The sequence below is a fragment of the Diospyros lotus genome, chromosome 13 (genome assembly GCF_014633365.1).
Source record: "Diospyros lotus cultivar Yz01 chromosome 13, ASM1463336v1, whole genome shotgun sequence".
Classification (NCBI taxonomy): Eukaryota; Viridiplantae; Streptophyta; class Magnoliopsida; order Ericales; family Ebenaceae; genus Diospyros; species Diospyros lotus.
The window spans coordinates 38,516,350-38,533,128 of NC_068350.1; the positions used below are offsets into that span (position 1 = coordinate 38,516,350).

The 16,779-nt window shown below is 36.9% G+C and overlaps 2 protein-coding genes across 2 annotated transcripts; both read left to right on the plus strand.

Moving 5' to 3' along the window:
• Positions 1 to 1,011: 1,011 nt before the first annotated feature.
• On the plus strand, positions 1,012 to 4,424 carry LOC127788861 (putative pentatricopeptide repeat-containing protein At3g13770, mitochondrial). The gene is made up of 2 exons (XM_052317513.1): positions 1,012 to 1,646; positions 2,256 to 4,424. The coding sequence occupies exons 1-2, from the start codon at positions 1,190 to 1,192 to the stop codon at positions 3,698 to 3,700; spliced, it is 1,902 nt and encodes a 633-aa protein (XP_052173473.1). The 5' UTR covers positions 1,012 to 1,189; the 3' UTR covers positions 3,701 to 4,424.
• A 1,326-nt stretch (positions 4,425 to 5,750) lies between these two features.
• Positions 5,751 to 14,735, plus strand: LOC127788866 (uncharacterized). The gene is made up of 2 exons (XM_052317520.1): positions 5,751 to 6,205; positions 14,371 to 14,735. Exon 1 carries the CDS (start codon positions 5,823 to 5,825, stop codon positions 6,186 to 6,188), a length of 366 nt encoding a protein of 121 aa, XP_052173480.1. The 5' UTR covers positions 5,751 to 5,822; the 3' UTR covers positions 6,189 to 6,205; positions 14,371 to 14,735.
• The last annotated feature ends 2,044 nt before the right edge of the window (positions 14,736 to 16,779 follow it).

Below are 16,779 nucleotides of genomic sequence, written 5' to 3' on the forward strand. Positions count from 1 at the left end.
TTCATGCAACAATCAAGCGTTAGTTGGTTTGATTTTTCAAAATATTGATTTGTGATGAACAATTATGTTTTATATCCAATTTTATACTTAAATACAATAATATGAAATATAAAACTACAAGTCACAAGTACAAATTAAACTTAATATCAAATACTATTGTTGTAAATGCTATGGATGAAAGTTTTTTAATACAAAATTTTATGTTTAGGTCATTTGCTAATATTTTGAGTGTAGTTGAACTTGACGAATATAAATTATTTGGTAAGTATAAAGTTGATTATACAATTATTTATGCCTTTATAACTAACAATATTTTTTTTTATTAAAGATATAATTAGAGAGGTCATTAATAAAGATAATGTTAAATGCCAAGAATCTTGTGAAATGACAAGTGAAAAAATGTGACAATCTACTTAATGCGTTAATTATTCTTTAGCACATTAAATTGCAGTATATTGATTTAAGAACGTTTTCTATTAACACATTAAATAGCGAATAATTAATTAAACTTAAATTTTGATAAGTGTTGAGTATTAAAATAAAAAAAAACTATATTTATCGATTATGTTATGATTATTTAAAATAACGAGTTTAAGTTTTTATTTTTAAATTTATAAATCTATTTTAATTACATTTTCCGTGCATTGCACGGGTTTAACACTAGTAATATTTTGTAATTGATTGAATTTTAAATTTTGTTATTTAATAAAATAATAAAATATTTGGGTAAAAAAGTATATTATTTATTTTTTTATAAAAAAAATTAATAGTCAAAGGGCTCAACAAATCTTTTCTTCTAAGGCCCAGCTCTGTTGGGCCGGCTTTGGTTGTCGGCTAAGTCAATACAAGTTGTAGATTTTAGAGAAGATGAAAAATCAAGACTGAAAATTATTTGTGATCGAAGATTCTTCGAATTTTTTACGCTATAAATAAAGAATTCCGCGTGGCATCAATATATTTCAAAATTAAGCAAGAAAATAATTTTTCCTCATTTCTTTTTCAGTTATTTATAAGGACCGAGAAAGTTGAAAGTTTGGGCAGAGTCATCGAAGTTGGTCGTCATGCTTTCAGCAACGTTCCTGTTGGTGGCGACTTTGGTTGGCCATCTTCAAGGTTTTGAAGCATAATATGGCAAAGGCAGAACAAAGATTTGATTTGGTACAGCATCGTCAAATCTCTGGGCCTGAAAATGCTCCGGAAAATGGGCAAAATTTTCCATCATTCCAAACATGGGTTTTCTTCCTCAACAGTTAACTACACCTCCCCGCTAAATCGACCAAATTTGATCGATCTGGTCTCCAGCGGTCAACTGAAAGAAGCCCTGTTAGAAATGGCGGTTCAAGGCCATGAAATGAGGTTTAAAGGCTACGACACGCTCTTAAACGAGTGCGTGAGTCGAAGGGCCATTCGAGAAGGCCAAAGAGTCCATGCTCACATGATCAAGAGCCATTATCACCCGCCGGTTTACCTCAGAACCAGGCTGGTTATCTTTTATGCCAAGTGCGAGTGTTTGGGTGATGCCCGGAGAGTGCTCGACGAAATGCCGGACAGGAATGTAGTTTCTTGGACGGCGATGATCACGGCTTATGCTCAAAGAGGGTATGCGTCTGAAGCTCGGAATCTTTTTGTGCAGATGTTAAGATCAGGTATTTTATTTGATACATAGGTTCAGAAGTTAGTTAATATGAATGTGTTTTTCCACCTTGTGAGCTATAACTTTCGGACTGATAGGAACTGGATCACATTCTTAACAAAGAGAAGACGAACACTATTTTCTATTGGGCTTCATAGGTTGCCTGCAGATTTAACTTTTAACTCGATCTCCCTTTTTTCATAAAATTTGCTTCTTATGTTAAGGGAATGTTTTTTTTTTTTTTTTCTGTAAATAAGGGAATGTTACCTGTGAATAAATAATCTTCTTGGAATGCAAAAGTATTCGGTTACTATAATGGAGTAGAATTGTTTAGTTTTCTTTCTGTATGGCTTGCAAAGTATTTAAGGTGTCAATTTTAGTATTTTGGAGGAGGTCTTCTGAAATGATCATATTTCACCAATTAGATGGAGAACATGAATGGCTTAGGTGTTACTTGAATATTTTAGGGCATCCAAAGGTTGAAATTTCCTTCCCGTGAACTTCCTACCAAGCGTTCATATTCCATACCTAAATCATGCTACTAGAGTGGTATAGCTAATGTTCCTTTTGAATTCTCTTATAGCAATATCCCCTTTTTGTTGGTCTTATGAAACTCTTCTAGGTACAGAGCCAAATGAGTTCACCTTTGCAACAGTGCTTACTTCTTGTACGGGTGCTCTTGGAATTGACCATGGAAGGCAAGTTCATTCTCTTGTAATCAAGAGTTGTTTTGAATCTCACATATATGTCGGAAGCTCCCTTCTTGACATGTATGCCAAAGCTGGTAAAATCCACGAGGCTCAAGGGGTTTTTGAAGGCTTGCCGGAAAGGGATGTTGTTTCGTGTACTGCTATAATCTCAGGTTATGCTAAATTGGGTCTTGATGAAGAGGCGCTAGAATTATTTCGCAGGTTGCAAGGGGAAGGAATGCCTTGCAATTATGTTACTTACGCCAGTGTTTTGACTGCGTTATCTGGGCTTGCGGCACTGGATCATGGCAAACAAGTTCACAATCATGTCCTCCGCTCTCAGCTTCCATCTTATGTGGTTCTTCAAAATTCTCTTATTGATATGTACTCAAAATGTGGAAGCCTCGGTTACTCAAGAAAGATCTTTGATAGGATGTCTGAGAGAACTGTCATTTCATGGAATGCAATGCTTGTGGGTTACAGCAAACATGGGAGGGGAAAAGAGGCGACTGAGCTTTTCAAACTGATGAGAGAAGAAAATAACGTCAAACCTGACAGCATTACATTTTTGGCTGTTCTATCTGGTTGCAGCCATGGAGGTAACGAGGAAAGAGGGCTGGAAATTTTTGATGAGATGGTGAATGGGAAAGATGGGGTTGAACCAGAGATTGAGCATTATGGGTGTGTTGTCGATTTACTTGGGCGTTCTGGGCAGGTAGAAAGGGCATTTGAATTTATCAAAAAAATGCCTTTGGAACCAACTGCTGCCATCTGGGGTTCGCTTTTAGGTGCTTGTAAGGTTCACTCAAATGTCGACATTGGGGTATTTGTGGCTAAGAGGCTCCTAGATATTGAACCTGAAAATGCTGGGAATTATGTTATACTTTCCAATCTGTATGCTTCTTCTGGGAGATGGGAAGAAGTAAGAAATGTGAGGGAGTTGATGGATGAGAAAGCTGTGATAAAGGAGCCAGGAAGGAGCTGGATCAATCTCAACCAAACCATTCATACCTTTCATGCGAGCGATCGAACCCATCCAAGAAAGGAAGAGGTGTCTGCAAAAGTGAGAGAATTACTAACTAAGATTAAGGAAGCCGGTTACATTCCTGATTTAAGCTGTGTTTTACATGATGTGGATGATGAACAGAAGGAGAAGATACTCCTGGGCCACAGTGAAAAACTGGCTTTAGCATTCGGGCTGATGGGCATTCCCGAAGGGAAGCCAGTTCAGGTCATGAAAAACCTCCGGATTTGTGTTGATTGCCATAACTTTGCCAAGTTCGTGTCGGTGGTTTATGGAAGAGAAGTGTCTCTGAGGGATAAAAACCGATTCCATCATATTGTTGGAGGCATCTGCTCATGCGGAGACTACTGGTGAGTCCTGAAGATGCTTTTATGCACTGACTTCCATTCTTCAGCACACGAAAGGTCTTCTTGCGCGCTGGACATACATGACTTAGTGAAGCATGTCCTCAGGGGCGGTTTGATTTTGTTGTCAGTTTAACAAGCTCGGCGTGATCCCAAACAAATCGAAATGTGACAGCTGTCGGAGGGATAAACTCGACTGTTGCCTGCTGGGGCTGAGTGTTTGCGACATGGCAACAGAGTAAGTAACTGGTTTTGCTTGGATGAAATGGAGAAAATCATGAAAGTGCAATCAAGTTTCTTCTAGTTGCTCCATGCTTATGAGCTTATGCATCCAGTTTCTTTCTTCTTGTGGCTTTATGCTTGTGGAGATCATCCTCGGGCCATTGCTAGCTGGAATGCTGGACTTCAAAGCAAACGGATGAGCTAGTTACAGGTAGAGATTACAGTTTCTTGCACTCAATATACTAAGTCTCTTGAATATGGGGAGGATATACGAGCAGTGGCAAGGGACTGGATGATGCAGATCATCATTCTAATTCGCATTTTTGGGATGACCGGCCTTGTGCAGCCCCCACTACTCGTATCTTTGATTCTAGCAGAGGAGGTAAATCACAAGTGTAAAGTTTTGCTTCACTACGCAAGACAAGGATCGAACTCACGATCCACTGATGCGAATATGACATATTGCTTGCCCGATCGCTCGATTTATTTAGGGGCTCTAATTTATATTTTTGTTCTTTACATAGGAAGTGTTTGTTAACCAATATATAGATCAGAAAAAATAGAATATAAAAAATATTTTAGACAAAAGTACTTTCCATTGTATTTGTTAAATTTATTTAGTAATCTTTGGGAAAAAAGTTACGTAACTTCTTATCTGAATTTTTTTAGATAAATTTATCTTGATTTATATAGATAAAAAAAAAATGATATATGTGTCCTTCTGTGCATTCTAAAAAAATTAACAAATAGTTTAATAAAAATCTTAAAATGTTTTCTAGCTTTATTTTGATCATTTTATATCAATCTTATTTTGATAAAATTTTATCTTATTTATTTTAGCAAAAACTATTATATTGTATAGGTTATATAAAAACGGATATAATATAATATGGAAATGAATAAATGACGTTATTTTTAAAAGTAGAAAATGAAAATACGTAAATAAAAAAAATATAAGAATTTTTTTTATAAATATAATTTTTAATATAAAATTTATAAAAAAATTCAATCAAACTAAACATAAATTCTACCTTCCAAAGTTTAGCCTATAATTATTCCCACATATTTAAAAAGCATTTCAATAATCTCTATCTATTTTAAGGTTCGACTCACAATTCACCCATTTGTTAGCTTAGATTGAGGCGTGGTGAGTTATAAGTTTTAGAAAGAATGATACAAAATTAATTGAATGCTTTGCTTTAATTAGGATTCTTTGAATTTCTCATGCTAAGGGAAAAAAAATAATAGGCCAAACCTTAGAAAATGAGTTGGGAATATATATATTTGGAAAAGTTTAGAGAGCCCGATAGACTTATCGATCACCTTATCGAAAAGAAGCAAAAAAGCGATTTTGCTCCCGCCCACTTTACAAATTTGTAAAGTAGGTCAGTGCTGCTCTCTCCCTGCTCGCTCATCTTCCTTTCATGGTTGTCGTCTCGTTGTCGCTCCTCGCCTCATCTTACCGACTGTCGCTACATCTTGAAGATGTAACAATAGGCAACGAGGCGACGAGGGTGAGGCGCAACGACAAGATGAGGGCAGCGACGATGCAGCAATCATGGAAAAGAGACGAGTAAGCAGTAGTGGGGCACTTTGTAAATTTACAAAGTAGATGGGGTAAAATCATCTTTTTGCCCCTTTTCGATAAGACGATCGGTATGTCTGTCGAGCCCTGTAGAATGACTCTGTATATTTTATTCTATAAAAATAAATAAATTAGAGTTAAATGGGCATGGGCTTGGCCTGGGCCTTGGGCTTGGAGCATCACATCACAAGGAGAACTCAAAACGACGCCGTCTGGCTCTTTGTTGGCAATATCAAAGCCGAGGAGTATGAAAGCCAGGGAGCGGTGCAGCTCTCCACTCTCTCTCCCTCCGTACAGAGAGGTCTCTCAACAAAAGAAAGGAACCATGCCATCGGCGAAACCGATCGCGACCGCCGCAGGGATGCTACGCCGTCGCCTGAGCCCCGCCTTGCGCACCCGCGGAGGCGGCGGCGACGGGCCGAGCCGCTGGACCTCGGCTGGCCACCAGGAGCGCCCCAACGGCTACCTCTTCAACCGAACGCCTTCGCCGCCGGGGCAGCCTCGGAAGTGGGAGGACTGGGAACTCCCTTGCTACATCACCAGCTTCCTCACCATCGTCATCCTTGGCGTCGGCCTCAACGCCAAGCCCGATCTCACCCTCGAGTCCTGGGCCCATCGCAAGGCCCTCGAACGCCTCGAAGCGCAGCAGCAATTGGCCGCCCTCTCTTCCTCCTCCGATGACGCCGATTAATCTCCACCCTGCTTCGGGTACGGTTCGATTTGGCACTTTGCCTTTCGCCCTTGGCCCCTTTTCTGTTATTAGGGTTCCGGAAACATATGTTGATACGGGTTCGATGGTTTCTGCCTGAATAAGATCTCGATCCTTGAACTGTGGCTTCCACCTATGTAACCGGAATTATAACTGTTCATTTGATTTTTTGCCTTTATAATATTTGCTGAAAAGTTTATGGTTTTCTCAACTCGTAATTACTTGTTGCCAAATTCATAATTTTGGCTCTCTGCTCTCTTTTCGTTGTACTGTGTTTATTATAACCGTCTTAGGGTTTTTATAACTTCCGTTAAGATGGGGACTTGATGATTGCAGCTGCAATAATGTCTCAACTTTTGATCTGTAACTGCGATTTTGGCTTTTGATTTGAGTTTTTTTTTGTGCGCGCGCGCGCGTGATTACTTCATTTGGTGATTTTTGTTTGTTAGATACTGGTTGGTTTCCACGGTTAGTATTGAGTCTTCATTTTAATTTCCCTAATGGGTTCTTTATAGGTTGTTTTTTGTATGTTCATTGCATGATTTTAATTATTTCACCCATTCTTTATTAATAGGATTTGGTTTTGGAAACAATGTGTCGAACATGGGTTAGTGGTTGCAGTTGAAAGAAGATATCCCTTCTGGAATTAATAACATATACAAATAAAATTATTAAGAAATGTATATGTATGAAATGGTTGTTTGTAAATACTAGTTGACAACTTGGAATATTTGTTAGCGCATTGGCTTTTGATTGTAACTTTTCTCATGTGTTTTTTACACCTCTTATTTGTTAATAAGGTAAGAGCCTGATTATTAGCTGGATTGCACTAGTGACTTCTAAATGAGTTAGACATCCTTTTAATCAACATGCGATCAGTTCTACTCATGGCCTTGACAATGATGACAATAGAGATCTCGTGGGAGAATCTTTTAATGGCCTGAAAGAACGTCAAAAGTAATTGGTTACATTTGTTGTTGGTAAATCATTTTTGCACATTGCATAAATTTATGACAAGTTGTATTGATAGCAATGTGGATTTTCCATGACATCCTAGGGCACGCCATTTCCAAATTGCAATCATGGGAAAGATTCACAATTTCAGCACCAAACATTCCATAGCTAGCCTAATCAACTGACTATCTTCCCTACCTCTTGGCCTTCATTCATCAACAATAGTTCCAAAACTACCATAACATCTTAATTATGTAATTACCTAGGAAGCTGCTAATTTTAAATCCAAACTTACAGTAACCCTGTTCAAACCCCAACGTCTCTGCCATTTCTTCTACCTATTAGGATATTGACCTGAGAACATTTCCCTACCCTAAATCCACCACAAGTTAAAGCTTGGACACCATATCCTAAATTTCTTAGGGTAGCATTGCACCACTGGTTCCTCAGGTATAAGTATAACCATGATCCATTAACCTGTTTAAGATTGTTGTTGGTGTTATAAATAAGTACTCTAAACGTTTCAGTTTCTCTCTTTATCATGGGTGTGGTGTACCTTTTTTAATGCATGGAGGATTGGCTGGTTGTTCTGGCAAAGTTGAGTACCTTATATCAGCTGGATGCTAAAAACTGCATGAGCACACAGATATGGTGATCTCAAGAGGAATGAGATGCAAACCTATGGTGATACATCAAAATTAATATCCAATACATACGTTTATTAATTAAGATGAAGTTACTGTCAAAAAACACCAATCAATGTATAACATGCACTGACCCTAAGGCTACATTTGGTACGATGAAATGGAGGGAAAGGGAAAGGAATTCACTCATTCCTTCGTTTGGTTGGTATAATGACAATTTTACCAATGATGGAAAAGCTTTCCATCACAAAATGGGTGGAAAGCCTTCCTGTTCCATGGAATGGGTAGTATAATGACAATTTTACCCTCATTTTTTTCTTTTAATTACAAAATGCCACATATATAAACCAGGACTCAATCATTTGTCACCTTTCATCGAACCATTCTGTGTGAAAATCTCTTCTAGTTGCTGCCATGTGCTGTCATCTATCGCTGCGTGCTGTGTGCCACTGTCGCTGCCACTACCGCTAGTGCAATCGTTGGTCCAGTTTTTTGGTGTCTTCCATTGCAAACCACCATCTTCCTCCATCTTTTGTTGCTGGTAAGAGCGACCTTTTGCAGCCCCTCAAGGTAGCTCGAGCGACCATCTGCATGGGATCTAGGTATTGGATACTGCCAGGTTGCATGTTCGATCCCTGGGCAGTGTGGCATTGCATCGCTGCGCTACACGGGGGGCCACGAGTCTTCAACCCGGACTTACCTAGCCTGGCCATGGGCCTGCAGGGTCGGTTGCCCATAGGTTATAGGGAGGGTGACACCTGCGCCAAAGGCGCCACTAGGTGGGGCTTCTCGATTCCTACGTTAAAAAAAAAAAGAGCGACCTTTTACCTCTTTTAAACCAGATTTGGTCGAGAACCATTGTCAACCCTCCCCCCCTCCTCTGCTGTCGGCCATCGTGACCATTCACCTTCTCAAAAGCAGATTTGGCCAAAATTAGCCCAAACCTGCCCCTCCTTTTTCACTGGTACCACCGAGACCCACCTTCCTCGCTTCCTTTGCCAATACTCACCAGAAACCACCATCTCTCCAACCATTTCTCTCTTCTTCATAGATTTGGTTGAACCTGTCACAAAAGGACTTTGAAATTCTTCTCTTCAATCTTATTTACCTTGCCGGAGGTTGATTTGATTTATACACCAGCTTCTTCCTTTATAGAATAGGAAGTTGCTAAAAACATTTTAAGAAAGATTGCAAACCTAGATTAGGAAACCTCTACAGCCTTTAGGATACAATAACTTATAGAAATAATCATCAATCGATCTAAATCTGAAAGATACATTCCATATAAATAAATACACCTATCATATCTTGTTTCGTGAATAGGAACGAGATTAGGAATCCTTGCTGCTGACAGAACCCACCATGTCCCCCCCCCCCCCTTCCACTGCCAGCCACCATGATCGTCTGACTCCTCCAAACCGGATCTGCTCAAAAACCGTTAGGCCTCTTTGTTTTCCATCAGTAGCACCACAGCCCACCCCCGTTCTTCCTTTGCTAGAAGTCATTGGAAACCACCTCGTTGGTGGCCTTCTGTCTCCTCCCCATAGATCTGGTTGAACTCACTGCGTCCCACCCCTCCTCTTTTGCTACTGCGACCATCCGCCTCCTTCGAACTAGGTCTGGCTGGAATCCACCCAAGCCCTCCCCTTTGCCACCGGCACCACCCTCTGCAGGTTGCAATTAAATAACTTGTTTAAAAATTAAACGATTTTTTAATTTTTATTGATTATTTTATTGAAAAGAGGGTGAAAATAAATCTTTTTACATATACTCAATAATTATATGATTATTTGGAATTAAATATTATTTTTATAAGATTTTTAATTTTTATAATGTAAAAGGGCACTAATCAAATGGTTGATTTGTACCATTCCATTCCATCAAAATGAAGACATATCAATGGAATGGAATGGTCATTACATTTCTGCCCATACCAAACATGGTAATGGAGTGGAGTAGCCATTCGATTCTCTTTCCCTTCCCTTCTATCTTGCCATACCAAACGTAGTCTAACTTGGTTAGGATAAGGTGTAATTATGATGATGACGACAAATACACATGCATGCACACGCAAAAAGAATTAAGCAGTATGGCATTAGACATGGTAAGTCCACATGTAACTTGGTTTACTTGAATATTGGCATGTACAAATCTAGAATGATTGCTGTTTTTGGTTGACATTAGATGTGGATGTGATCTCCATTTTTAAGTGTCTATGCTTCTTAAGTTGAGTGTTGTGAGGTCTCTTGTCATGTCTGCATGTTTTCTAGTTTATGATTTTTTTCACATGGGGACATTTATGTAGTCTAGAAAAGGCCTATGATAGGGTTCCTAGAGAAGTATTATGGAGGGTTTTAGAGAAGAAAGGAGTCCGAATAGCCTATATACAAGCCCTTAAGGACATGTATCATGGTGCAGAGACAAGGGTCAGAACATGTGGAGGGGATACTGAACCGTTTAAAATTACAATAGGATTGCATCAAGGTTTTGCATTAAGTCCATACTTATTTGCTTTAGTAATGGATGAACTCATTAAAGATATTCAGACAGAGGTGCCATGGTGTATGCTATTTGCAGACGACGTAGTGTTGGTGGATGAAACAAAAGAAGGAGTGAACACTAAGTTTGAGTTATGGAGCAACAATTTAGAATCTAAGGGATTTAAATTAAGCAGAAAGAAAACAGAATATATGGAATGTAAATTTAGTAAGAATGCAAGAGTGGAGGATGTTATAATAAAATTGGAAGATCAAATCTTACAAAGAAATGACCATTTTTGATATTTGGGATCAGTGATTCAAAAAGATGGAGAAATTCACGAGGATGTCACACATAGAATTAAGGCAGGTTGGCTAAAATGGAGAAATGCATTGGGGGTGTTATGTGATGGTAAAATCTCATTAAAATTGAAAGAAAAATTCTATAGGACAGTTATAAGACCAGTTTTGTTGTACGGCTCAGAATGTTGGGCAGTCAAATACCAACATGAGCAAAAGACGAGTGTAACGGAGATGAGGATGTTAAGATGGATGTGCGGCTATACAAGAAAAGATAAAATTAGAAATGAAGTTATTCGTAATAAGATAGGAGTAGTGCCAATAGAGGAGAAGATGAGAGAGACTAGACTAAGATGGTTTGGTCATGTGAGAAGGCGACCAAGAGACGCTCCTGTGAGGAGAGTTGATGAAATGGAACAATTAATCAAAAAAAGAGATAGAGGCAAACCTAAGAAGACTTTGAGGGAGACATTAAAGTTTGATATGAAGTGTATAGATCTTAATGAAGATATGACAAAAGATAGAAATATATGGAAGTCTAGAATTCATGTAGCAGACCCCACATAGTGGGATAAAGGCTGGATATGTTGTTGTTGTGGGGACATTTATGTAGTCTAAGGCTTATCCTAGCTCAGGTCTAAGATGACCTTTCGGCTGTTGAGCTAAACTTTGGTTCTCTTCTGTATAGGTCTGTTCATATCGCGATCTTAATAAATTTTTCCATCTTATAGAGCTTACTTTAAAATTTGTGAATCAATTCCAATCTTTTTCCATTCCTAGTATCACTTGTATGGTTAGGGCTGCTTTTAGTCCTTGCCTTTACCAAAAGAATCATTTTGGTGCTCAGCAATGAACAGGGAAAAGGGAACCAAAATAAGAGTTTTATTCATGGTTATTCTTAGTTTATATTTATATTTTATCAAAACAGTTTTCAAAACAATTTTTGGGCAAAGTTGCATACAATGAGTAAAAATCTCTTCATTTCCCTCATTATTATTATTATTATTTTTTTTGTGTGCTTTCCTTTAACTGTAGTTAAATAAAAACAATGTTTTGTTTTTTTAATTTTTTCTGTTACCTCTCCAAAATCACAAATCAAACAATTAGAAGCCATATCAGCCATTTTGTTTTGGCTTTGTTGTTACACCATTAAGTGATTCTAACTTATGAATATTAATGTTGCTACTTGGTGCTATGGCTGCCATCTTCCCCCTTACAAAAGAAAACACTCCAGCTGTTAAATTTGCTGTTGCCTCAAGTTGAATTGTAATTGCCGATCCTGGCTGCTACTTTTTCTTCCTTCAATTCTTGTAAGAGGTTGTGCACTATGTCATGACCCTATGAATAATAAAAGGGTATTATTATAATAGGGTAGAATAGTTTGTTAGGGATATTTTAGCAAGTGGTTAGGAGCATATGGGAGCATGTGCTAGGCTGTTAGAAGGCAAATATGCCTATATAAGGTTGTGTAATAGGTTTGTTTTCTTATCCAAGAAATTAATGAATTGAAATCTGTTTTTCTCCTCTTCCAAATTCTCTCCCCTTTCTTGATCTTCATCTCCCTCTTTTTCTGTTCTCTAATCTCCCTAACACTTCTAATCTCTTCCTCATTCTTCCAATTTCCTCTTTAATTACCTTCTGTTCTTGGCTTAGCTGAATCGGATTCTTCCGATTCCCAAACTGATCCTAGGTTAAGCCTTAGGATCATGACACACTAGTGTGCAGCACTTTGAATTATGGCTCATTGTCTCTAGTAGTGTTTCTCCTTTCCTGCTGTCTTTTATTATAAAATCTGTTTTTTTTTTTTTTTTTACTTTCATATCTGGGCGGGGAAATTATTTATTTCCTTCTCTCAACACACACACACACACGAGAAATAGACATGGTCAAATAAAATAAATAGAATGCCTTATTTGGGGTGAAACCATATAGGTTCTTCCTTTCCCATGCTGCAGGTTTGTGCAAATCATAAAAAATTTTGATAGAAAAAGATAAAACAACACAAGAAAGGCCGAACATTAAAAAAAATAAAAAAACTTAGTATGATTTCCTTAAGAGAATGAATTGGGGAGAGTCCACTTTGTTAAATGCCCTAGTTCCTTTTTCTTGGTATCCACAGACAAAAATGGACTGTCTGCCATCCTTCTTGCCTTGGTGAAATATGACTGGTTGGTCAATAATGGTACAAAAAAGGATCCATGACATAATACATCGTGAAGAAATAAAAATATCATTCTCCCAACTTTTTTTTCCCATGCCACTTCATGGTGAAGGAGAAGGTAATTAATCGATCCGCTCTCACAATGCGTGCATAGCTTTGACCCAAATGATTGGGAACCATAATCAGTTAACTCTGCACTCATTGCGCACATAGATTCAATAGAAATGATTGAGAATTATGAGCGAGCTATATGTTACTGCCTCCTGATACACAATCTTCAAGATCTGGGTTACATTGAACAGGTTTAACTTACTCTAGGAACATGAACCTCATCTCAAGTCTGTCATTCCCTTTTTTTGTTGTCTGGGCACTTATATCTCCTTGGAGAAGAACCTTTCAAGCGACTTACTTTGGTCCAATTGAAATGGTCTTTCTTCTCTGCCAGGGAGACCTGGCCTTGTAACCTTCTCCATTGTGTAAAGCTCCACAATACCCACCAACTTGCTACGTCAGAACACCTCAACCAATTGATGACCAGTCTCCTCGTGGAAAGTTTGAAGCTTCCAGGATTATAATTATCTAGAATCTGGATTAATTGTAGTAATTGGCTTACATACTTTGAGAATGTGATCATGTATCAGCTTTGCATTTCCTCTCGTTTGTTGTTCCTTATCATTGAAGTTGTGGCTTCCTTTGGCATTTCCCAATAATTTGTTAGAGGAGGATTTCTAGTTAAAATTACATTTAAAAACATGGTCGCAGCTATTCTTGGATTATCAATTTCATATGCTATAGAGCATTACTGGTCTTACTCTTAAGAATTCTCTTCAAATTTTTCTGCACTAATAATTTTGTGATACATTGGTACACATAATTTAGTCCACCCTAAAATACAGTAGCAAATGTTATCTGTCTATTCTTTACGGTCTTGGCTCTTTTCTGGCATTTTGTGAGTTCTGACCATCAATTTTAGTTCTTTTAGATTGGGAATACATGGCAGTGGCTGGTGTGATAAAAAAATTTAAAAATTAATATATATTTTATTTTCACGAACTGCCATGTATTCAGGATCTGAACATATAGTAACATATGATTGGCTGTGATGTCACGTTAGCGCCATGATGCAATATCACAGATAAGTTGAATATTTTCTACACGAAGACATTTTGGTGCAAAATAAAGAGATTATGATCTTAATTCATTGAGTTTATGTGGGAGTACTGAGGGGAAATTTCTTGTTTAATTCATTGGGTTTTTGCCAATTTGGTTTTATTATAAAGAAAAACCTAATAGGATGTTGTTTCTTCTCCTGTCTTATAGCTATATTATTTTTGTACTATGTTCAGATTTTTTGGCTTTGTGAAAACAGAAAGAGAAGATATAAATGGAAACAAATTGAAAGAGAAGTGATTTTAGATTTTGCCTGGATTGTGCTGAAAACGATGAATGCTAACATTGGTGAAATTCATCCTTTGTTCTGTTGGGCCTCCATGTAGTAATTGATTTGAGTAATTTTTTTCTCTAGTCATTTTCCTTTTCAAGTAAACATTAGAGATTCAATCATTGGATTGGGAATTGCAAGTTGATGATGGCTTACATATCCTTCCTTTTTTTATGTTTTCCACTAGTATATTCGGTGGATGATGACGAAGAAGAAGAAGACGAAAAGAATGAAAGAGATCTGGTGCAAATGATTGCATAGGTTGTTGCCTCTAGAATTGCAAATTCTATGTTGTCGGGTTGACTACTTTTGGATTAATTTTGTTAAACAAGTTTTCTCTTTTGTGTAAAACTTGGATATTGATATGCATCTGTCGATAAGTTGGTAGCAGAGGCTTAAAATGGTGTGGTGTTTAAATTGGTAATTTTTGGAGAGGCCATATGGAGTAGTGGTATTCCACTTCTTGAAGGTGGTCATTGAGTTGTTTGGTTTGAAATGACTTCTTTAAATGATCTTGCAGTAGAAAGGAATTTATCTGTTGTGAGTTTGGTATGAAGCTCTGTAGTGCTGGCATGGTTTATATATAATGTCTGTTTCTGCTTGTTATGCTAGCTCTGATTGGTTGACATTTCCTTATAGATGAGAGTGTGTATAAATTGAAGCTTAAGATTGAGGAAAGTTGAAGAAATGTCTTCACCCTAATTTTTGGAGGGGTGGCTCCAAAAATTTGCTAGAACAGCTAGGATTAATGGATGTTAGATTGATGGGTAATTTATGTACCTTGACCAGACATTAGTTGTGGAATTAGGCATGGGAATGGGTTGAATCGGGGTAATGTTTCTTGCACTGCATCTCATTTTGCCTCTTTACCATTTTAATTTCTCTCTTTTTACATCAGGTGATGAGTACTCAATACCTAACATACTTTTTTTTTTTTTATAACAATTTAAAAGTAATTTATCCCAAAAATTTATATTGTGTCTTCAATTCTATTTTTTTCATTATATTAAGTGTATAATTATGCTTGATATCCTTGAGATTTGTTAAAAAAAAGACGCTCTTAAGATTTGAGAAATGAGAGACTTATATTGTTAGACAATTAGATAGAAAACCCATTTTATATCCCTGATCTTTTAAACACAAACTCTCTCTCTCTCTCTCTAATTGAAGAGCACCTACGGTTAGTGTTGGAGATGTGGAGTCTGTACGATCTATGATGCTTAAATAGTAGCAATAGGGGAAAAGTAAAGTGAGATTTAAAAAATTACGGGAGGTGGTTGTTATTCTTTAATGTCAAAGATGTTTGTGTATATTTTTGTTAAATTTAAAAGTGTTGGGTGTAATTTAATTTAATTTAAAATTATTTTTATAAAATTTAAATAGGAATTCATTGAAAAAAACTAATGAGAATGAAAGGGTTATCTCTATATCTTTATTGTGTTTACGTAACAAACAACTAAACAAACGTACAAAGAAAGTTGTATGAATAAAAAAAAAAGAAAAAAAATTATATAATTATGTGCAATAATCAAGGGATATTTTTAAAAGATTGTACTAGAAAACTATCTTCCAATCTTCATTAGGCAAACTTTCTTAAGAATTTAAAGACTTTTGATATGAATGTCAATATTGTGATGTTGACACTTGATCATTCACTTAAAAAAAATTTGAGGACGGAACCACTAAGCATTAACTATTAATACACAATCATTCCCAAGCATTAGAATGACACATATGCATAAGTGTTAACATTTATGATGTCAACTCCTGGGTAGTCTCCAAACAATGGTTTAGAGTACTAACAACATACTCATTAGTCAATCATCATTTTACATAAAAGTTGGCATTAGTGATATCAACTCTCAGTTATTAAGCAGTTCGACTCAAGGGAGTAGACGAAGACTAGTCAATTGGATGCTGTTTGAAATGCCTCAAAGCTCCACTCTATAATATATAAGAGAAGGAGATGGTTGTTAATCTTGTCTAGATTACACACTATATATGAAGAAACAACTCGGATGTAGATCAGTTTTGCTCTTTGAAGCATCTACTATTATGCTTTTATCATAGAAAATATATCATAGCCTGCAAAACCAAACAATTAGCAATCTGCTAGGATCCCTTACCATGCCGCGGATAATACTCCTATCTCCCAACAACATCAGGATATCTTAGGGTAACATCTTGATTAAAGGAGATTCAATATGTTGTGGGGTTGAGGATAATAGGATTTTATCACCTTCCATTAATTACATATTCAAATTGGAATATAGCTAAATAAGAAATCATAATAACAATACCCCAAAAAATACAGACGTTGTCTCCAAGGTGACTTAGGTTTGTGACCATTTTATAGCGAGCATGAGGTTACAACTTTGAACTTTCTCGTGCCCCTTATATTGTTGTTTTCCAAGTACCAGAAAAAGAAAAAGAAAAAATATGGATGTGAATACTTTCTTAATTTCATCTCCATGTATTTATTTATTTAAAGTTTGTTTCAATATTGTTTTCTTTTAATCCAAACTACCTTCTAAGGAAAAAAACAAAAACAAAAACAGAAACAGAAACCCATACTAAATACACAAATTTTGAAATA